Source organism: Trichechus manatus, unplaced genomic scaffold (assembly GCF_000243295.1).
Source record: "Trichechus manatus latirostris isolate Lorelei unplaced genomic scaffold, TriManLat1.0 scaffold00029, whole genome shotgun sequence".
Classification (NCBI taxonomy): Eukaryota; Metazoa; Chordata; class Mammalia; order Sirenia; family Trichechidae; genus Trichechus; species Trichechus manatus.
In genome coordinates, this window is record NW_004443965.1 from 1,601,430 (window position 1) to 1,624,646 (window position 23,217).

A 23,217-nucleotide genomic window follows, 5' to 3' on the forward strand; every position below is an offset into this window, starting at 1 on the left:
ACATCATTCCTCAAATATAAATATTTATAATGCATTGAAAACCATGCACATGCTGGAGACTGAAATTGCTTATGTGTTGGCCTAGGCTTTTCTGTGAAGCTTGTAACAAAAGGAAATGTAATGGATGCCGTTAAATCCTAGGAGTGTTGGTAGGTGTGCCCAAGCCAGTAAAAGGCCAGAGAACCACCACAGGTCTCCTCCACGAATCCTTGTCCCAGGTTTTAACAGAACACGGGACTTGGTTCACAATTTGCTTTCTTACCTGCTTCATTAAAATGGCTACCAGCATCTCCCACCTTACAGTCCCTTAATGCACAACGTGCCATCAGGTTTACCAAATATCAATCTGTTCACCTTCCCACCCAAGTCTGCAGCATTGTCTTTCATCCTAAACAGCTATGCCTCCCTTGTGGGAGACAGAATTCCCATTTGGTTTTGCCTTCTTTGGTGGAGAAAGGAGACTGGATTGTCTCCTCTGTCCTCTCCCTGCACTGTGGGAGGCATGGCATGCAAATTCTGTTTGTCCTGCTTCCCGTGAAAATCCTGTGGACACAGGGCAAGGCCAGTCTTCAAGCAGGGAGTCGTGGTTCAATTTTTAGTGACAGCTCATATAACGTATCTTCATCTATGATGAGAGTTTTGTCAAGCAAGTACTGAGTAGCCTGAAAAAAAAAAAGAGAAATTCAGCTCATTTCTTTCAGAACACTTCTATTTGAATGGAATCTGACCATCTCTTTTAATTCAACATTTTCTCATAAATATTTTAAAATTTTATATAACTAAAAAAATTACGAATATACCCTCATTGTAAAAGAATAAAACAAGGGCTCTGAGCTTTTGCTAAGAATTTGCATTTCTAACAAGTTCTCTGCTGAAATTTGCGTTTCCACCCCAGATATACTGAATCAGGATCTACATTTTAACAAGACTGCCAGGGGATTCTTATATATATCTTCCTGGGAACTTGTTAGAAATGCAAATTCTCAGCAGGGGTTCAAACCGGAACGAACCGGTTCAAAGCCCTGAATCAAACATCCCTACTCTGACCTATAGGGTCGCTATGAGTCGGAATGACTCGACGGCAATGGGTTTGTTTTTTTTTTTTCAGTCCCCTACCAACCTCCAATCTCAGGCACCTCCATCAAGAAGAACCATTGTTATCATTTGGTTTGTATCCTCCCAGACGTTTTACTATGTCTTTATAGACATTAGATGTACTTAAAGAAATTGCCCTTTTCTTTTAAACATAAATGGTATCATTCTGTTCATTGTATTCTGCTTTCACCTCTTAACTGTAAGTTGTCAGAGAGCTCCCCATGTCAGTTCATAGAAATTTACCTGCTGTGCAGTACTTAATAGTATGATGCATCAGAGTGTAGTTAATGATTTCCGTATTGATGGATATTTAGTTGCTAACAATATTTCATTATTACACAAAGTTACAGTGAAATCCTTATTATCATACTCCCTAGTGTACACATGTGAATGTTCCTCTAGGGTAGAAATGAGATGAAAGGAAATGACATGGGCAATAAAAATTTGTGGGCATTTTCTATGAAAATATTTATTTTTATTGAGACATAACTTAGATAAGTGAAATGAATAGTTCAACCAGTTTTGACAATGTGTACATCCATGTAACTCACACCACATTATGATATAGGACAATTTATCACCCAGAATGTTCCCTCGTGCATCCTTCCAGTCAATCTGATCCCCAGAAGCAACCACTGCTCTGATTTCTTTCATCAAATATTAGTTTTTTTCTATTCTAGAACTTCATATCAATGGAACCATACAGAATGTACTCTGTGTCTGGCTTCTTTCACTTAGCATAATGTTTTGGGATTCATCCATGTTGTGGCATGCATCAGTGGTTTGTTCCTTTTTATTGCCAAGTAGTATTCCATTGTATGGAGTCCCTGAGTGGTGCAAATGATTAACATGTTTGCCTACTAACTGAAAGGCTGCGTGTTTGAGTCCACCCAGAGGCATCTTGGAAGAAAGCCTTGGTGATCTACCAGCAGTCCTCAAGTTATGAACGCCTGGCTTACGTACAACCTGTAGTTATGAACCAGCTCCATAAAGCCTATTATATTAAAAATTCGAGGTACATACAATGGTTCATAATAACAAACGGGCACTACTTTGCAACTTGCATCAAACACTATTATTATTATTGCTGTATTATGTTAAAGATGTTTGAGTGTATCTGGAAGTGTTTCTTTAATGTTTTTATGCATAGAAAGGTACACTATATACTAAGACAAACATTTGGCTAACTGACGTTAGGTACGAATTGTATACCTAACTGTTTCAACTTACGTACAAATTCAAATTAAAGACAGATTTAGGAACAGAACTCGTTCGTAATCCAGGGACTGCCTGTACTTCCAAAACATCAGTCATTGAAAACCCTATGGATCATAGTTCTACAATGACACACATGGGGTCGCGATGAGTCTAACCGACTCGCAACTGGTTTTTTGGTATTCAGTTGTATGGATATACCCCAATTTGTTTATCCATTCACCTATTGATGGACATGTGGGCTGTTACCGATTTTTGGCTATTATTTTAAAAATGATGTAAACATTTTTGTACAAGGCTTTAATGGACTTGATTTCACTTTTCTTGGGTAAACACCTAAGATAGAAATTGCTGGGTCATCAGGTAGATGTGTGTTTAGTATTTTAAGAAACCACAAGTTTTCCAAAATGGCTGCACCATTACACTCTCACCAGCAAAGAATAAGCATTCCAGCTGCTCAGTATAATCATTTTTAATTTTAAAAGATGATGTCAGTTTATCTCCTAAACTGCTATACCTGTAGCACATAAGAGCACCTGTTTCCCTATACCTTGGCCAACGTTTGAAATTATCAACCTATTTAATTTTTGCCAATCTGATTGGTGAAAATAAACTCTCATTATAATTTGTATTTTCCCTCTTACTAGTGAATTTGGGTATTTTTCAAATTTTTTTTAATAGTATTTGGCTCTATATTTAGGTCTCTGATCCATTTTGAATTAGTTTTTGTATATGATGTGAGGTATGTTTCATTTTTTTGCAGATGGATATCCAGTTTTGCCAGCACCATTTGTTAAAAAGACTGTCTTTTCCCCATTTGATGGACTTTGAGCACTTGTCGAAGATCAGGTGACCGTAGGTGAATAGATTTACATCTGGGTTGTCAATTCTGTTCCATTGGTCAATGTATCTGTCGTTGTACAAGTACCAGGCTGACATTTTTCAACTATTTATTGACCATTTTAATTTTTTTCTGTCAACTACCTGTTCATAGCTTTGCCAATTTTTCTACTGGGTTATTTATACTTTTTAAAAATAGCTTTATAGGAGTGCTTTACATATTCTGTATCTTTGCTTTATATGTTGAAAATATCGTCTCCCAGTCTACTGCTTGTATTTTAACTTTTTAAAATAATTGCTCTTTGTCACATAATGGAAGCTTTGGGTATGGGTGAGACCACCTGTGGAGAGGGTCTAGAGTCAGGACAGGAGATGAGCTAGGGCAGAGCTTAGAAACCACCAGGTAGAAGAGGCCAAACCTCACAAGCCCCAAAAGAGAAGGAGCCAGAGGGGCAGGAGGAAAACTAGGGGAAAGCTGTGTCAAAGCAAGAGAAGTTTCAAGGAGAGGATAAATGGTAATGCTTCCAATATTTTGCCCAAGTACATACTGTTTATTTCTGGTAGATACCTTTATCATGTTAAAGAGGTTTCCATCTATTCCTAGGGTGCTAAAAGTTTTTAATCAGGAATCAGAATTACAGTTTTATCCAATGTTATTTTCAGTATCTATGATGATCATGGGGCCCTGGTGGTGCAGTAGTTAAGAGCCCAGCTGCTAACCAAAAGTTCAGCAGTTCATATCTACCAGCTGCTCCTTGGAAACCCTATGGGGCAGTTCTACTCTGTCCTACAGTGTTGCTATGAGTCGGAACTGACTCGACAGCAATGGGTTTGGCTTTGTATCATGATCACGTAGTGTTATTTCTCCTTGTCATCAGTCAATGTAATGAATTACATTGAGAGATTTTATAGTGTTGAGCGAAACTTAAATTCCTAAAATAAATCTGATTTAGTCTTGAATGCATGGATTCTCTTCTTGCAAGGTTGCATATGATTTGCAAACATGAAATTTAGGCTATTTATATTTATCTTCGTAACTGACATTGATTTTCTTTTAGTCTGCTCTTCCTTGTTCAGTGGAATGAATGGGTTATATTAGCTTAAAAAAATGAGGAGAGTAGCTTCCTACCTTTTTCATGTTCTGGTACAGTTTCTAAAGCATACAAATGATCTGTTTATTGAGGATTTGGTATAACTTGTCCTTAAACTTATCATGGCCTTGTGCTTTTTTAAAGGGATGGATCCAGCTTTCTTATGGTTATCTAATGGTGATTTCTATGGTTACTGGCCTATATTCTTCAGTTAATTTTTGTAATTTCTACTTTCTAGAAAGCAGCTGATTTGTCTATGAATACAGATTTGTCGTCATAAAGTTACATGCATTTTCTTACAATATCAAGGTATCATCTTTATCTGTAACTCTATAACTTTGTCCCCTTTGTCATTCTTGATATTCTTTCTGCCTTCTTTTTTTTTTTTTCTTGATCAGACTTTCCAAAGGTTTGTCTGTTTTATTGATCTTCTCCATCAGCCAGCTTTTGGTATCATTGAGCAACTCTACTTTTGTTTTCTAATTCATTAATTTCTGATTTTTTACTTATTAATTTCTTTAGTTGTTGTTAGTTGTTAGGTGCCATCAAGTCAGTGCCGACTCAGAGCAACCCTGTGTACAACAAAATGAAACACTACCCAGTCTGGTGCCATCCTTACATCGTTGCTATGTTTGAGCCCAGTGCTGCAGCCACTGTATCGGTCCATCTTGTTGAGGGTATTCCTCTTTTTTCGCTGACCCTCTAACTTTACCAAGCGTGATATCCTTCTCCAGGGACTGGTCACTCCTAATAACATGTCCAAAGTGTGTGAGACGAAGACTCACCATCCTTGTTTCTAAGGAGCGTTCTGGCTGTACTTCTTCCAAGACAGATTTAATTAATTTCCTTAGAGCCTCATAATATTACCTTTGGCTGATGGTCTATTCGGTAGGAAGTCTGCTGGAACTGACGAATCTCTCTGATGATGTGCGATATCTACAGAGAATAACAACAACAAAAGCAAAGCAAAGGTATTTCCCTGTATTATAGTATATTCTTCTGGGGCCCATCCTAGAGCAGCCAGTCCCTTCCTCCAGTGAGGTATCTGGAGCCCTGCCCAATCATTCTCTATGCCCAGTGCTTTCTTGCCCTTCAACACATCACGTGGCATGCCAACAGTAAGAAGATACTAGATTCACAGTCAGGGGAACAGCTGGCATCGGGTAGACACAGACTTGGTAGTGGCAAGCTCTGGGTACCACTGTCCATGGGCTTCCTGCTTCTAACTTGGTGCTCAGACCCCAGTTGTCCATCAAGAAGCCTTAATGTCTGTCTATCACTGGTCAGTCTTAAAAAGTCAACCCTGGAGCTGTATTCCCCAACCTCTTTGCCCATATTACAAGCTGAAATTGTTCTGCCAAAGTCTCCTCCATCAGCAGAATCGGGTACTAGACTTAGTACTTGTTCACCATTGCCTGTACCTCAGGATTAGAAAGCAAACAGTGACCTTCACAACTCATTCACCCCTTCTCTACAAACTACTGAAGTCAATTGCAACAGGCTAATTATGAAATTATCACCTACCATTCTCATTTTGGAAAAGTTGACAAGGCCTTCCTCAGTAAAGTTTGGTGTTCCTTCTTCAATAAATGCCAGGTCTGTCAAGTACATTCCAAGGTAAGGAACTGCTGGGGGGTTACAACTGCAAGACCAAGAGGCACTGTTCTCATACTTGGTAGGACAGATGTCTATTTTTCCTCCCCAGTGTAAACAGGAAGCAACTATGCTGCTTCAGTCCTGAAGAATACTTTCTTTTTATTGCATTTCAGAAGCACACTCATGCTATGCAATCCTAACTACATTTCACAATAGAATACAATACAAAATTATAGCCCATGTCTTACTCTGTGTTTGAAACAATGGTATTTGAAAACAACAGGATGTTCTGTGGGCAAGAGCACAATCTTTGCCAGCCCACTGTTTGTTTGCAATACTTGTAACTGGGCCACACTTCTTGGAGGGGTAAAAGCCTGTCGAAAACCCCTTTTGCCCTCACTTCATTAAAATACAAACATGCAATCTTAAAGAAACTGGATAGCATAATGAATGTGATTAGAGCTTTGCACCATAGTAAAACTTAAAACTTAATTTCTGTTTTATTAGTACTTAAACATTTTAGATGTTATAAGACCTAATTAACATCACAACTGCACGCGAAAGGGTGAGGTTTTTTTTGGGGGGGGTGTATAGTTGATCTCCTCAAAGAGGCTAGAGGTTGAGATCATGGGCTTCTGATACAGAGAGAGAACTGAGTTTGAATCCCAGCCTGACCACTTACTAAGTGACACTGTGTAAACTTTCTGAACCACAGCTTCCTCATCTGTAAAACGGAGATAATAAAGCTTATCTCTTTAGTTGGTTGTGAGGCTTAAACAAGACACATCAAGCACTTAGCGTGGAGCTTGGCATTTAGTAAGTATTCAGTAAGTGGTTCTATTAATTATATTATTATTATTACTACAAGTCTTTCTTTCATTCAAGCCATCACAGGACTAATATTTTTCTTCTGAGTAAGTCAAGTGCATATGGTAGATCATGAGAAAACCAGTTGCAAGAAAATAGGTTCAATGGTGTGTGTGTGTGTGTATGTATGTATGTGTGTGTGTAGAAAAAGGGAATGTTCCAGAAATAAAAGGCTATAAATTAATAATAATAAACAGATGCTGGAATATTCAAACAAAATAACTATGGGAAGTCATTGTCCTTAGATTAGGAAATACCTAATCAAGAAACCTTTTATGCTAAAGATGGTTTGATTTATTATGGTGATATTTTCTTATTTGGAATACTCTGCATACAGGGAGTATATCCATAGGACACTTAGCGTATGCACGGTATTCCAAATGAAAAGGAAAATCAGAAAAACACCTAGATGATGAAAGTAGTTTCCCATTTGTTTTTCTTTTCAAAGAAAAGTAGAGGGAGGTCACTACTTGTACACTATATAAATTATTTAAATATATTTCTGAATTATGAATATTCTTAATAATTAAGATAGACATACTTTTTAAGGGTTTCTCTAAGATTTTTAAATCTTCCTTCAGATGAAATAGTCTTCTGAAGTTTGTCCATTAGAGCTTTTGTCTAGGGAAGAAAAAAAAAAACAACTTAGTATGTCATGAAAATACTCCTGCGGTTTGATAAGACTGAGTTACCAAAAAATGCTCAGTTCTTGTCTATAGTGGCCGGTGTTATTACCTTTACCATAATAAAGGTCGTTGTGTAATAGGATTCTCACAGGGTAGAGATAAGGCATTATGTTTAAATTTGGCTAAAAAAAAAAAAAAGGAAGAACACGTGGAGAAGAGAAAGTGCCCACATCGACACATTTAGCCAGAAAAGAAGGAAAAATTTATAGAAAAATTGTAAAAGCACAAGAAATTTAGGGACATAAAGAACTGAAAAGCACATGTTGAATATGGGATCTTAAAGGAGAAGTCTCATGTCAAGGAGTTTTCATGATGAATCTTTTTGAGTGTTAATCCCCAAACTATCAAATCACATATTTAGTTGCTTTGCTACTGATCCAGCAACATACTCTACTCCGTATCTTTTCCTTTTGTGATTTTCAACAATTTGTTAGAAAAATATAATTTACCGAGAAATAAAATGATTGTTGATACTGCTCTGGAGTTTTTCCCATAGAAATGGGAGAATGATTAGGGTCCCTTGGGGATGATGACTCACTCCCCGTAATACCCACAGGAGGCAGCCTGGCTGGACCCTGATCCTCCAAGTCCCAAGGGAGAAACACTTGAGATGCCCAGTGTTGAGTCTCCTTAGATTACTCTGTCCCAACCTGGAGAGGAGCTGCACAGCTTCCTGAGAGCTTTCAGAAGAAGGTCTCAGAAGGGCTGTCTTGTCCCGCCCTGGTTTCTGAGGTCTCCGGGAAGACAGACAGCAAGACCTGGACAGGGGGTGGCGATGGGTTCAGGTAGGTCTCCTGCCTGCCCAGGGATGGCCTTGGCTCAAAGAAGCTACAGAATACAATCTATCCCACAGCTACTGACAGAATCTGGTGGGCTCCAGAGTGTAAATTCTACCAGGCCTTCTGATCCTCTCCGAGATTGGATCCAGATCCTGGGAAGGGACAGCTGCAGAGAAGATGGTGTTACACAAAGGTATCTGAAGCAGGGCATATCTGCAACCAGGCCCTACCTACCATACCTGGAGTGAGGCACTGGACCCTGGAGATAGTCTCTCTAGAGGACAGTCCATCAGCCCATGCTAAAGCCACTCTCAGTGACCCAAACATGTGGCCAAAATGGTATATGTATTCTATTTAATGCCTCTACAGGTGGTATATTCAAAATTTGAAACAATAATTTCAATATTAGTCTTAGCATCTCTATTGCATGGTCAGTTTTTCCTAAACCCGCATTCCATTAAAGCCATGAATATCCCTTAAGTACAGGGAAGATATAGATGCTTTCTTAAAGAAGATTTCGGTTTCAGAGGAAAAAAGAAACAACAACAACAAAAAAAAAAGGAAGGCAAAGAAAAGTGAAGGCAGAGGAGTGACTACTGACCCTGATGAACTGTAGTACGTGACAGGATAATATACTCATTGTACCCAGTGACCAATGGCTGAAGCCACCACCTTAAAACCTATTGCTGTCAAGTGGATTCTGACTCATGCTGCCCCATAGGGTTTCCAAGGAGCAGCTGGTGGATTCGAACTGCCGACCTCTTGGTTAGCAGCCAGGCTCTTAACCACTGCACCACCAGGGCTCCACTGCCTTAGGGAAAGGCAAAACCTAGTCAAAACAAAGGGTCAGTGCCCAGCTTTTGGATTCTGATATAGCTGTTTGAAGTCCATTTTAAAAACAGTATGCTAACATTCATTCATGATAGAAAACTCTCAGAAAACTAGGAATGGGGGGAATTAACTCCGCTTTATAAAAAGCATTTATTAAAAAAACCTACAGCTAACACTATACTTAATGGTGAAAGACTGAATGCATCTCCGCCCCCACCCCCAGAATCAAGAACAAAGTAAGGATGCCTATTGTCACCACTCTTACTCAACATAGTACTGGCTAGTGCTAGCCAGAGTAATAAGGAAAGAAAAATAAATAAAAAGCATAGAAATTGGAAAGAAAGAAAGAAAATGGTCCCTATTTGCAAAAGACATAATTATCTATGAGAAAATTCCAAAGAATCTACAAAAAACAAACAAACAAATTCCTGTCTTAGTTATCTAGTGCTGCTATACCACAAGTGGGTGGCTTTAACAAACAGAAATTTATTTTCTCACAGTTTAGGAGGCTAGAAGTCTGAATTCAGGGTGCCAGCTCTAGGGGAAGCTTTCTTTCTCTGTCTGTTCTAGAGAAAGGTCCTTGTCTCTTTCAACTTCTGCTCCTGGGTGATCTTCATGTGGCTTGGCATCTCTCTTCCCCCATCTCTGCTTCTTAGATTCCTTGTTTAATCTCTTTTATATCTCAAAAAAGACTGACTTAAGACAAACCCTATACAAATCCTGGCTCATTAGCAAAACAAAGACAATCCATTCCCAAATGGGATAATAACCACAGGCACAGAGGTTAGAATTTACAACACATATTTTAGAGGAACACAATTCATTCCATAACATTCCACCCTTTGGCCCCACAAAAATTCATGTCCTTCCCACATGAAAAACACATTCACCTCATCACATCATCCCAAAAGTCTTCAATCAACTCCAAGTCCAAAACAACGATGCCCTTTATCACCACTCCTATTTAACATTGTGCTAGAAGTCCTAGCTAGAGCAATAAGGCAAGAAAAACAAATAAAGGGCATCCAAATTGGAAAGGAAGAAGTAAAACTATTCCTATTTGCAGATGATATGATTCTATACATGCGAAACCCCAAAGATTGCACAGAAAAACGACTGGAACTAATAGAAAGATTCAGCAGAGTAGCAGGATATAAGATCAACATACAAAAATCAGTTGGATTCCTATACACCAACAAAGAGAACTTCAAAAAGAAATCAGGAAAAAATTCCATTTATAATAGCCCCTTAAAAGATGAAATACTTAGGAATAAATCTAACCAGGGACATAGAAGACCTATACAAAGAAAATACAAAACACTATTGCAAGAAACCGAAAGAGACCTACATAAATAGAAAAACATACCATGCTCATGGATAGGGAGACTGAACATTGTGAAAATGTCAATCCTACCCAAGTGATCTACAGATATAATGCAATCCTGTTCAAAATACCAACAGCATTCTTTAACAAGATGGAAAAACTAACCACCAACTTTATACGGAAAGGAAAGATGCCCCAGATAAGCAAAGCACTACTGACAAAAAGGAACAAAGTAGTAGGCCTCACACTACCTGATCTCAGAACCTACTATACAGCCACGATAGTCAAAACAGCCTGGTACTGGTACAAGGACAGACACATTGACCAATGGAACGGAATTGAGAACCCAGATGTAAATCCATCCACCTATGATCAGCTGATCTTTGACAAAGGACCGAAGTTCATTAAATGGGGAAAAGGCAGTCTTTTTAATAAATGGTGCCAGAAAAACTGGACGTCCATCTGCACAAAAATGAAACAGGACCCATACCTCACACCATATACAAAAACTAACTCAAAATGGATCAAAGACTTAAATATGAAACCTAAAACAATAAAGATCATGGAAGAAAAATAGAGAAAATAGGGGCCGTAATACATGGCATAAATTAAATACAAACCGTAACTAACAATGTACGAACACCAGATGAGAAATTAGATAACTAGGAGTTCCTAAAAATTAAACACTTATGCTCGTCAAAAGACTTCGCCAAAAGAGTAAAAAGAGAACCTACAGACTGGGAAAAAAATTTTGGCTACGACATATCTGACAAGGGTCTAATCTCGAAAACCTCCAGAATACTTCAACACTTCGATAACAAAAAGACAAATAATCCAATTAAAAAATGGGCAAAGGATATGAACAGACACTTCACCGAAGAAGACATTCAGGGGGCTAACAGACACATAAGGAAATGCTCGCAATCATTAGCCATTAGAGAAATGCAAATCAAAACTACTATCTCACCCTGCCATTACTGGCACAAATCAAAAAAAACCGAAAATAACAAATGTTGGTGAGGCTGCGGGGAGATTGGAACTCCTATGCACTGCTGGTGGGAATGCAACATGGTACAACCACTATTGAAAATGATATGGCACCTCCTTAAAAAGCTAGAAATAGAAATACTGTATGATCTAGCAATCCTACTTCTAGGAATATATCCTAGAGAGGTAAGACCCGTCACACGAATAGACATATGCACACCCATGTTCATTGCAGCATTGTTACAATAGCAAAAAAGATGAAAACAACCTGAGGGCTCATCAACAGATGAATGGATAAACAAATTATGGTACATACACACCATGGAATAATCTACAACGATAATGAACAATGATGAATATGCAAAACATCTCACAACAGAGATGAATCTGGAAGGCATTAGGCTGAATGAAATAAGTTAATCACAAAAGACCATTACTATAAAAACTCAAGAAAAGGATTACACACAGAAAAATATAATCTTTGATGATTACGAGGGAGGGAGTGTGTGGGGAGGGGAAATCACTAACTAGATAGTAGACAAGGGTTAACTGGTGAAAGGAAAGACAACACACAGTATAGGAAAGTCAGCACAGCTTGACCAAGACAAAGCCATAGAAGCTTCCTGGACACATTCAAACACCTTAAGGGACAGAGTTGAGGGCTGGGGACCATGGTCTTGGGGGATATCTAGGTCAATTGGCAAAACGCAGTTCATAAAGAAAACGTTCTACATCCTATTTTGGTGAGTAGCATCTGGGGTCTTAAAAGCTTGCAAGCAGCCATCTAAAATGCATCTATTGGTCCTATCACATTCGGAGCAAAGAAGAATGAAGAAAACTAAAGATGCAAGGAAAATATCAGTCCAACAGACTAATGGAGCACATGAACCACACCCTTGCCAGCGTGAGCCCAGAAGAACTAGATGGTGCCAGGCTACCACGACTGACCGCTCTGACAGGGATCACAATAGAGGGTTCTGAACAAAGCAGGAGAAAAATGTAGAACAAAATTCAAATTCACAAAAAAAGACCAGACTTACTGGTCTGACAGAGATTAGGGGAAGCCCAAGACCATGGCCCCTGGACACCCTGCTAACTCAAAATTGAAGCCACTCCTGAAGTCCACCTTTCAGTCAAAGATTAGATAGGCCTATAAAACAAACAATAACATACATGAAGAACGTGCTTCTAAGTTCAGTCAAGTATAAGAGACCAAATGGGCAACACCTGCCCAAAAGCAAAGACAAGAAGGCAGGAAGGGACAGGAAACCTGGATGAATGGACACAGGAACCCATGGTGTAAAGGGAAGGGGGAGAGTGCGGACACACTGGGTGATTGCAACCTATGTCACAAAACAATTTGTGTATAAATTTTTGAATGAGAAACTTTCACCTAAAACATAAAAAAAAAATCCCATTTAAAAAACGCACCAAAGATATGAACAGACCTTTCATTGAAGCAGATACACAGATGGTAAATAAACACAGGTAAAAATGTTTAGCATCATTAACCATTAAAAATGCAAATTAAAACCACAATGAGATATCAGAATGGTTAAACTAAAAAATAGTGATAACACCAAATGTTGGCAAAGATGTAGAGAAACTGGATCACTCATAAGTTGCTGGTAGGAATATAAAATGGTATAGCTGTTCTGGAAAAGAGTATTGCAGTTTTTTATAAAACTGAACATATGTTTACCATATGACCCAGCAATCCACCCTTAGTTATTTATTCTGAGAAATGAGAATTTATATTCACACAAAATCTGTACATGAATGTTCACAGAAGATTTACTTGTAATGGCCCAAAACTGGAAACAACCCAAATGTCCTTCAAGCAGTGAATGTTTCAACAAAAGGTGGTGCATCCATATTCATGGACTACTACTCAGCATTAAAAAGGAACTAACTATTGATACATTTAACATCTCAAATGGATCTCAAGGTAATTATAATGAGTGATAAAAAGGCAATTTCAAAGTTACATACTGTAAATTGTTGTTAGGTGCCATTGAGTTGGTGCCTGACTCATGGTGACCCCATGTGTTAGAGTAGAACTGCTCCATAGGGTTTTCTTGGTGTAATCTTTTACAGAAACAGATTGCCTGGCCTTTCTTCCATGGAGCTGCTGGGTGGGTTCAAACCGCCAACCTTTAAGTTAGCAGCCTATCTCATACTACTTGCACCACCTAGACACTTCACATACTGTATAGTTCCATTTATATAACATTCTGGACATGACAAAATTAAAGAGATGGAGAACAGATTAGTGGTTGTCAGGAGCTAGGGAATGGGGAGGAGGGGTGGCTATGGCTATTAAAGGGTAGCACGAGGGATCCCTGTGATGGAACTGTTCTGTATCTTGACTGTGGTGTTGGTCATACAAATATATCCACATAATAAAAGCACACAGAACGAAATACACACAGACACAATGAGTGCATGTAACACTGGTGAAATCTAAATAAGGTTGGTGGATTGTACCAATGTCAACTTCCTGGTTGTGATATTGTCTGTAGTTATATAAGATATTATCATTGGGGAAAACTGGGTGTAGGGTGTAGGAAATCTCTGTATCGTTTGTTACAAACTGAATGTGAATCTATAACCATCTCAAAAAAAAAAAGTTTAAAAAATTGTGGCTTTTATTTGCAAGAGTCAGACTTTGTTGACAGAAAAAAGATTTAGACATTCTCAGGGGCCAAATTTGAGGTTCTTTTTACTAAGGAATAGAGTGAGTGGGATGAAGGACATGATTTAAGCTTGGGTTTTGGCCATATAAGGAGGACATAAGCCCCTCCTTTGCTAGAGAGAGAGACTTCAAGAGAAAAGTAGAAAAGAATAGGAAATGGTGAGAGTCCCTGAGGGGGACTTAAATTATCTGGAGCTTAAATTCTCAGAACAGGCAACAGAAACTAGATAGTTTTGAAGAAATGAGAGCAGAATGTATTTATGCTCTTTTTCCCACCTGGGACCATGGAGGTGGGGACCCATGCAGATGACCTTCACCAACTTTGGGTGGTCACAGCAAGGTAGGCATAGTGGTGTGTGTGAGAGGGTTAGGCAGAGAGGGCCCAAAGAAGACCCTCCCACTATCTGGCACCAGTGAGAAATGGAGGAGTCTGGAAATTCCCCAAGGCCCTTTGAGAGAGCCAAGGTAGTTATCTAATAATGAAGAGTCAGCATGCCCACCAGGGACCACCAAGGAGCAGGACAGTCCATAGTAGAGGCTGCTAGGTGGGCATGGGCTAGAGGTAAGACATACTTCAGTCTCAGAGGATCAGCAGAGCTGGTGGTTGCTGAGGAGGTGAGGTCAGCCAAGCTCCCTGGTTCAATTACCATGCACCATTCCTGGGTAGGGTACACAGACCATGCGTATACCAAACAAAAAAACAAACCACAAATCTATTGCCATCAAGTTGATTTCCATCCCATGTGTTACAGAGTAGAACTGTAGGGTTTTCTTGGTGTAATCTTTACGGAAGCAGAGCACCAGGCCTTTCTTCTGTGGTGCTGCTGGGTAGGTTTGAAGTGCCAACCTTTAGGTTAGTAGTTGAGGGCAAATTATTTGCAGCACCCAGGGACCTATGTGTACATCAGGCACAGATGATTCACAGTGGCCTGCACCCAATGACCACTCAGCAACAGACTGCAATAGGAGGCCAGTGGGATGCAGACATCCTCCCACAAGCCCAGTGAAGCCCTCCCCAATACCCACTGACACCCAGGCCCCCCTGGGTAATTTAGTTTGAATCTTGAAATTATCTGAACCAAAAAGACAGGCATGGGCAAGCTGAGTCAGCTAAAAAAAAAATTAGAACAGTTACGTCCCTGCACACCCATGTCATTACGCCAGAACTTTAAATTTACTTCATAAATGACAAAAAGGTGAATGTTGAGGCCCTTTGTCCCTGGTTTTTGGCACTAAGGCATCTGTACCCTTACTTTGGGGGAGAAAGAATGCCAAGTATGGTATTTATCTGCCCTGCCTAAGTCAGTCAGTAAACACTTCCTGATCGACAACCACATTGTTTGAGGTAACCCCCTAAAATATTTTACTGACTGTTTTGGCTTGTATTTTATTTTCTAAATTAACCATTTAGAAATGCACATGAGTGGAATCAATTAAGTAGTAAGAACACAGTAATTACCCCACACTGGCACCTTTCTTTGGCAACTAAGCTGCTCATTTCAGTTAACGCTTTCCTAATTACTAATATTTATCTTGGCTCTTGCCTCCCAGCCTCTCCCAGCCTCTCCTCCTCTAGGCAGCGGGATATGTCGCATGGTGACGCTCACCTGCTTGGACACCTTGGCCCAGGTTTTCTTCAGCCTGTAGATGGCACTTCTGTTTAAGGCTGAAGTGATCTCCAGCACGCCATTGTAGTTGTGCAGGCACCGGCAAATGTCGGCCACTGCCACCCACTTCTCGATCGCGTTGGCACGGGAGCTGACGTCGGCGTAATTCATTATCTGGGAAGCCACCAGGTTACTCATCTGAGGCAATCAGAAAGCCAGAGAGGCAGGCCAAGAGCCAAACAATGCATTAAGATAAAATGCCTGAGTTACCTTCAGAAATGTCAGGAAAACAGGGTGTTGGGTGACATGGATGTCAGATTCCATATTTATATATCAATTTTCTGAAGAGACTAAAGTCTGTGATAATAATAACAACAAATGGATGAGCACCTGCTCATCCTTAGAGTGAAGAGAGGCGCTGCTCAGAAGACTTGATTGTGTTAACCAATAATTTTGATGAAAGAGTTATTGTCAATAATTATTCAGAAAATGGAATAGAATAAACTAAACTCTGAGGAGAAGCAATCTTTGCAGACCATGAGCTTCACTTCCACATGGTCCTTGGCCCCCAGCAGTGTGGACAGACTCACTGTGGGAAGCCTCATTCTCACACAGAGAAAACACACACGTGCCCCGAATCCCACCATATTCTAACCTGACCAACATTCAAACCACAAACCCTTAGCTGCAGGGGAAGGGAGAACATTTTCTCCTTATTTTGCTGATTTTCTTTTTTTCCACCAGCGGTTAAAAGGACCTACAGTTTCAAGGCTAAATACTGTCATTCTATTAGTTGAAGCCAAGAGCAAAAGAGCTATCTTAAGAAGCTCAACACTTGCAATAATGGGAAAGAAAAGGACAGGGTAGAATTATTAACCAAGGGAATATGCGCTTATCATCTTTGTACCCACACACTAAATCTGACGGGTGCGCCTGTTCTTTGATGATTCTGAAGGTATTTAAGATCTCACAGTGCCTTCAAATTATAACTGTGGATATTCATTAAAGACATACTTTCATTAAATGAATAAAAACATTATTCATTAAGTACATATTTTGTGTTGATCACCTACTATGGGCCATGCATTCTTTTAGGTGCTGGGAGCAAAAAAACAAATAAATCAGTGTCCCTGACCTTGAGGCACTCTGAGTCTAATCATATAAGTAAATGCCACACAGTGAAATGCAAAGCTAAGTCTATGCTTAGATGGCTTGGAGAACATGGAGGCAGGGTGGGGCATCTAGCCAAGAACAGAAGAGGCTTCTGGGAAGAGGTAATGCCTACACTGTCTTAAAGGATGAGTAGGTGTGAATGGTTAACACCCTCAGCTGCTAATTGAAAGGCTGGCAGTTTGAGTCCACCCATAGGTGCCTCAGGAGAAAGGCCTGGCAATCTACTGCTGAAAAATCACCCATTGAAAACTCTTTGGAGCACAGTTCTACACTGACATGTATGGGGTCGCTATGAGTCAGAATCAACTCAATGGCAACTGGCTTTTTGGTTTTTCCATCAAAGTGGAAGAGATTTTGCAAGGGACAGAGGTGGAAGGCATGGCAGAATGAAGGACCTGGCAGTCATCTGAGGAGCATGGGGGTGAGAGAAAGGCTGACAGGCGGGAAGGACTCTTGCATGTCAGGTTGAGCATTTTGGACAGTATCCTAAAGGTGAAGGGAAGCCACGGACAGATTTTTGTTAAAAGGAGTGACATAATTAGATTGGCCTTTCAGAAAAGCCATTCCCATGATACTGAGTGAAGAACAGATTGGAGGGCAGTGAGATGATGGGGAAAGAAGCGTTAGGTGCTTCAGGAGACAAAGGGTAAAAGGTCAAATCAAGGTGTGGCAGTGGGGAAGGAGCGGAGAGGAAGGATCTGAATCATATGCAGATTTAGGGTTCACTGATGTGTTGGGGGGTGAAGGTGAGATGGGTAAGGGAGAAGAAGGAATAAAAAATGACCTCAAGCTTTTGTGCTTAGGTGACGGAGTGTATGGTGAGGCCATTAATAAGGACTGAGAACAGAGAAAAAGACGAAGAAGCAGGCTTGGCAGGTCAAGGATGCTGATGGTAAGTTCCATCTGCAACCTGTTGTGGGCAAAGTGCCAAGCAGTCAACTGGAGGTCTGTGGGTCTGGAGGTTAGGACTGAGCCTCTGATTTGAGTGTCCATTTTATATCCAAGTGTATATACGGCATAGGCAATAGAGGCTTATTTTCCACAGCAGGGGCTCTGCTGCCCAGGGAGCAGCCTAGACAGCTCGTGTGCCCCGTCTGCTCAGCACAGAGGCATGGATGCCCATGAAGTGACAGTGTTCACTCAGCATTTAGTGCTGCCCATGGACTCTGTGCCAAGCACTGTCTTAGGAATCTGCACTGTTGTTTTTGTATTTTGATTCTGGATGACTTATTAATTTACCTACTGGGTTCCTGGTAATTTGTTCTTTTTTTAATAAATATACCATTGTTCCTTTTACAGTCATTTAGTGGACCTGGAAAGGAAGCCTTCCCTTTGGACGGCTAAGCCTGAAGACACTCCCATATCTGTTACTAATTCCACCAAAGGACTAAGACCATCAGAACAGAACCAATTAAGAGTTAGTGGGCATAAAAGTAACTCCTAGTCTTACTGCTGGACAAAAGCAGAGCTGGAAGACAGACCAATAGCTGGTCACCATTGTACAGAGCCACAACAACAATGTAATTATGCACAAAGAGGCCCCTTCCAGTTTGGTGATATCATCTGGGCTGAATGTTCAGTAATGATGAGAAGTTGTACCAGCCCAACCTTACTGATAGCAACCATCACTAGTGGCCAGTAACACACGCGCTTCTAACTCTGTTAGAACAAGTCGATTTATGACCACGAAGTAATGATAGCTATGATAAAGATAATAACAGCAACTTATATGCTATTGAGCACCTACCAGACTTGGGAACCATCAAAAGTGAACCTCTCACATCTGGAAGTTCACTGGAAATTATGACATCACTGTGAGCTCTTAGAGGAGATTAAAGCTTGTCTTGAACATTCCATCAGTTCTGTTTAAAAAGTATGTGGCAAGGTTGCTTTATTTTAGAGGAGTCTTAAGACCCTGATGTTCACCTTCCTGTAACGTGCCCAAGGTTTTTATGTTTCTGGTTACTCACATCATTGAAGTGTTGGCTGGTTTTCATGATGTAAGGTGTTCTTTCATTTTTATCTGGCTTCATCCACCCCTGCCCAAGAAACTCTCTGAAAGTTCAAAACAAACCACAAAACCAATTAACTTTTCCTTAAATGTGGTTACGATCCTGAATAATTAGTATGAAATTAGATGTAATAAATTTGACACTGTCCAGAGTGTTACCCTGACACCTGCAGCTACTGACCATTTCAAAGACGTTTTAGCTCAATGCTAGCATTTCACTACTCATGCCGAAGAGAAAAAGACGTTTTCTGTTTCCAGCTTTCCTTGTAATTGTTTGGAACTCTGTCCCATCAGCATCATTATAAAGGTTTCCTCAAAATTGAAAAATAATGACCAACACAACCGAATAGAGAGGTTAAGTACTAACCCAGAAACCAAGACTATTTTCCATGAATTAACTTAAAAAAACACTAAAGCTTAGCAGAAAATCCATTACTGCTAAATATCTTAATTAATAACAGTAGTTTTTCCTCCACTTTGTCCTGACATTCTCCGGGAACTGCCCAGAGCAGTGTCAGTATATGGGAAAGGCAGAATAAATGCTTGTTCAATAAGAAGTGGACAATTAAGATGAAGCATGTAGGAATTATTTTGTATGCGCATTAAATAAAAAAACTTGAAATTGTTCTGTCACGTTGTTAATACAGAAATGTTGACTGAATCCCTGTCTTCCTCTTTGTCCCTTGCTGTTGTTGACACTGCTCCCATCCTGCAGAGCTGTTGGGCATAAAAGTATACCACCTCCACAGATGGAAATAACTGGTAGGTGTTCACACAAGTACAGAGGCAGGGACAGGGAGGAGAAGGTAGCGGGGTCCCAGGACGAGACTGTGCCAAGGCAAACAGGAAGGTTCTGGCTTTGCTTCTTCCCCTCCTCCACAGATGTCATGCTCTTCCCTTCCCTTCCCCACCCTGACTGCTCTGGAGGGGAGTAGGGAGTTGGGGTGAGGGGGAGGCAGTGGCAGAAGAGGGCTGGATGAAGCACTGTGGTTTCTAACTGGAGTCTTCAGATAGTCACAGGGTTCATTTTTATGCTCAATGGGACCACATTCCTGTTACGATTTTTATTTTTTTCGTATTTATAGATAGGTCTATGAGTGCTGCAAGAAACGGAGGGAAATGTGTTAACAGAAGAGTCAGCAGGGGCGCCTCTGGTCCTGCCCCCGTGCCTCTCTAGCACAGCTGAGCCTCTGACCCACGTCCCCACCCTCCATCACCACTGATGTTCTCCTCTCTACATACAACACTGATCACATTCATATCTCATGCCCAAACCCTCCCTTACCTTCAGTTTGGCTAGCAGTTCACAGAAGATGTGTGCCAATAGTTGCCATTTGTCCAAACAAAGGCCTTGTTTCTAGAGCTACACAATATGACAGCTGGGGGCATGGGGTTAGAGAGCCACCCCTTACTCTTCACATGTGGAAATTAAAGGGCTGTATAGGGTCTCTATGAGTAAGAATTGACTCAACAGCAATGGGTTTGTTTTTGGTGAAGAGTCCATGGTCACAAAGCTTAACAATACATGTTGATTCACTGAAGTGGGTGAAGAACTGTAGCAGGATTTACAGTATTAGTCCTAGATCAGTGTCTCTCAAAGTATAGTTTTGGACCACCCAGAATTCTCTGGGATGCTCATTGAGAATACAGTTTTCTGGGCCTCACCTAAACCTACTGGAATCAGAATCTCCGAGGGGGCAAGTGTGTGTGTGTCTAGGAATCTGCATTTTTAACAAGCTTCTCAAATGATTCCTTGGGTGGTACAAACAGTTAATATGCTCGGCTGCTAACCAAAAGGTTGGAAGTTCAAGTCCACCCAGAGGAGCCTCAGAAGACAGGCCTGGCAATCTGCTTCCAAAAAATCAGCCACTGAAAACCCTATGGAGCACAGTTCTACTCTAACACAAATGGGGTCGCTGTGAGTCAGAACTGACTCAACGGCAACTGGTTTCTGGTAAAGTTTGAGAACCGCTGTTAGAGCTTTATTGAGGCTTCTGTAATTCACGGACAGAGAAATTGACATTCTATTGTAACCAGAGTATGTACAGAAACAGAAAAGTAATAGTCCTGAGAGTCACCAAATAAGATTTCCAACATCAGCTGGATCCAAAAGGCGTTCGAGTGGGACCAGAACATATTAAGACTCACTCCCCTGCACACACAATCTATCTGAGGAATAATGTCAACTTCTAAGCCAGCTAGTCCCACTGGAGCCCTGCCACAGGGAGGGGCAGCACTCACTCGTAGGGGATGCTTCTGAACACGATGTGGTCCAGGAGGGTGATCTGCTCAGCCAGCTCCATGGCTGACAAGGTCTCAAAGCACTCAGACTTCAGATAGTCAGTCTGCAAGAGAGAAGGAAGGGAGATGAAACACAGCCCAGGAGCAACGCACTGGCCATCTCTCTGGCCAGGCGGAGGCAGACAGCTGCATTTGCTGATGCATAAAATCCATCACTGGCTCCTAGCTTCGAAAGGACACGGCTAACAGCTAAAGCATATGAAAGCTGACATTCAGATCATGGACTAACTGCTAACCCCCCAAACAAATGTGGATTGTCTCAGTGATGGAGCATATTGTCAATACTCAGTTATCAATTATAAGCATACTACTTGCCTTTGAGAGATAGTTTGCACATCTGTAGCTGAAAAACTATAGCTGAACTCACCATCTGAATGATATCCTCTAATTTTAGGTGGATGTCATCTTGATCATCTTGTGAAAGAGCCCTAAAAAAAAAAAAAAAAAAAAATCCTCCATGAAGGAAAAAAAAAAGACAAGCTACTTAAGCTAGGAATGAACTACAAAATGCAGTTTGAAATGCAAGATCCAAATAACAGGAGAACAGTGTGCAGGGGGGAAAAGGGTACATGGGAACTCTCTGTACTTTTGGCATAATTTTTCTGTAAACCTAAAATTACTCTAAAAAATAATTTAAAAAGAAAGGTTAGAAAGGATACACCTCCCTCCCCCAAAAAAATGCAGTTTAGTTTTCCCTGGCAGGTCTGAGGGTCCAGGTCCGTGAGGCTGTGGGCACTGCGCACAAAGGGATGCTGAGCTGGAGACTGTGGAGACAGGTGTGACTCTCCCAGGTGATCAATGAAACCAAAAATACACACGAGAATAATCAAGAGAGCTGATTTATAACGAGGAGCCAATTTGTTACATAAAAAATCAGTCTCTGTGGAGTCGATTCCGACTCATGGTGACCCCATTTGTGTCACAGCAGAACTGTGCTCCATAGGTTTTTCAATGGCTGATCTTTTTGGGAATAAATTGCCACGCCTTTCTTCCGTGCACCTTTGGGTGGACTTGAAGAGCCAGCCCTTCAGTTAGCAGCTGAGTGCATTACCCGTTTTTACCACCCAGAGACTCCACTTGTTACATCCAAGGGTGTAAATGAAACAATCACTGTCAAAGTGAACCTGAAGGTAAGCTGGGTGTGCTCTGCATTACTAAGAGGATCTGTGATGGGAGCTTGGGCTTCTTGTAATAATATCAGTGACAATACAACAGGCTTCCCTCAGAAGCAAAACCCATCCGAGCCTCTGCTCGCTTCCTTCACAGGACTGTGTGCCCCATCCACTCTCCTCTAGCCCCCACCCTGGGCCATCGATACTGACACCGAGGCAGAAGAGGCAGGGGAACCTGCTGGGAGCCACCCTTCCCACCCATGCAGACCAGAAGCACAGGGGAGTTCCTAAGTGGCAAAGTTTGAACAATGCGAGGGAGAAGCCGGCAGATAAAATTCTTGTTTTCCTTCCTAGACGGACTTTCCTGAGACACGTTTGGTTCCGTAACCCCACACACAGTATTACTCAGCACTCAACAGATATTTTTTGGATAAGTGATAAATGAATAAACACATAAGTAAATGAATATAGAAGTGGATACTAGTTTCAGAGTGGGAGCAATACTTTCTATCCAATGGGAAGTTCAAACTCCAGAAGAATTAGACTGAGTAGGCATCCAATTACATAACTTGCCATCTGGGCCAAGCATTTAAAATTTTCCAAAATGAAGGCACATATTAAAAGTATTAAAATATTTAAAGTCCTAAACCATGCAGTCTGCCTGCCAGATGAAGTTAGTTTTAAAAGAATTGTGTTCTGAAGTGATTAAATCACCACCACCACCCTCGAAAACACAAAATCAACAGAGATATGTTACTGCTCTGTCCACTATGTGTCGGGCATGTGCTGAGCACTTGACATCTCTTATTTCCTGTATCATAAAAAACCCTTTCAAGTGGACATTATTATCTCCATTTTACAGATGAGGAAACTAAGGCTCAGGGAAGTTAACTAACTTGCCCAGGGTTTGGGGGTTACTCGATGCTGCTCTTAAGCAGGCATATGGATAGTCCTTCTTGAAGGGCCCCGCATAGAGCACGAAGTTGATAAATGTCAATTCCTTTTCC

At 40.8% G+C, this 23,217-nt stretch overlaps 1 protein-coding gene across 1 annotated transcript in view; it reads right to left on the reverse strand.

The window, feature by feature from the left end:
* Positions 1-348: 348 nt before the first annotated feature.
* RASGRF2 (Ras protein specific guanine nucleotide releasing factor 2) overlaps positions 349-23,217 on the reverse strand; it is a 281,781-nt gene continuing 258,912 nt past the window's right edge. The window contains exons 20-27 of the mRNA XM_004374457.2: positions 21,466-21,526; positions 21,039-21,142; positions 18,757-18,841; positions 15,614-15,811; positions 7,246-7,325; positions 5,766-5,883; positions 5,109-5,177; positions 349-662 (exon numbers count right to left, since the gene is read on the reverse strand). Coding sequence (XP_004374514.1) covers positions 570-662; positions 5,109-5,177; positions 5,766-5,883; positions 7,246-7,325; positions 15,614-15,811; positions 18,757-18,841; positions 21,039-21,142; positions 21,466-21,526 — 808 coding nt within the window. The 3' untranslated portion in view covers positions 349-569. The remainder of the gene's footprint in view (positions 663-5,108; positions 5,178-5,765; positions 5,884-7,245; positions 7,326-15,613; positions 15,812-18,756; positions 18,842-21,038; positions 21,143-21,465; positions 21,527-23,217) is intronic.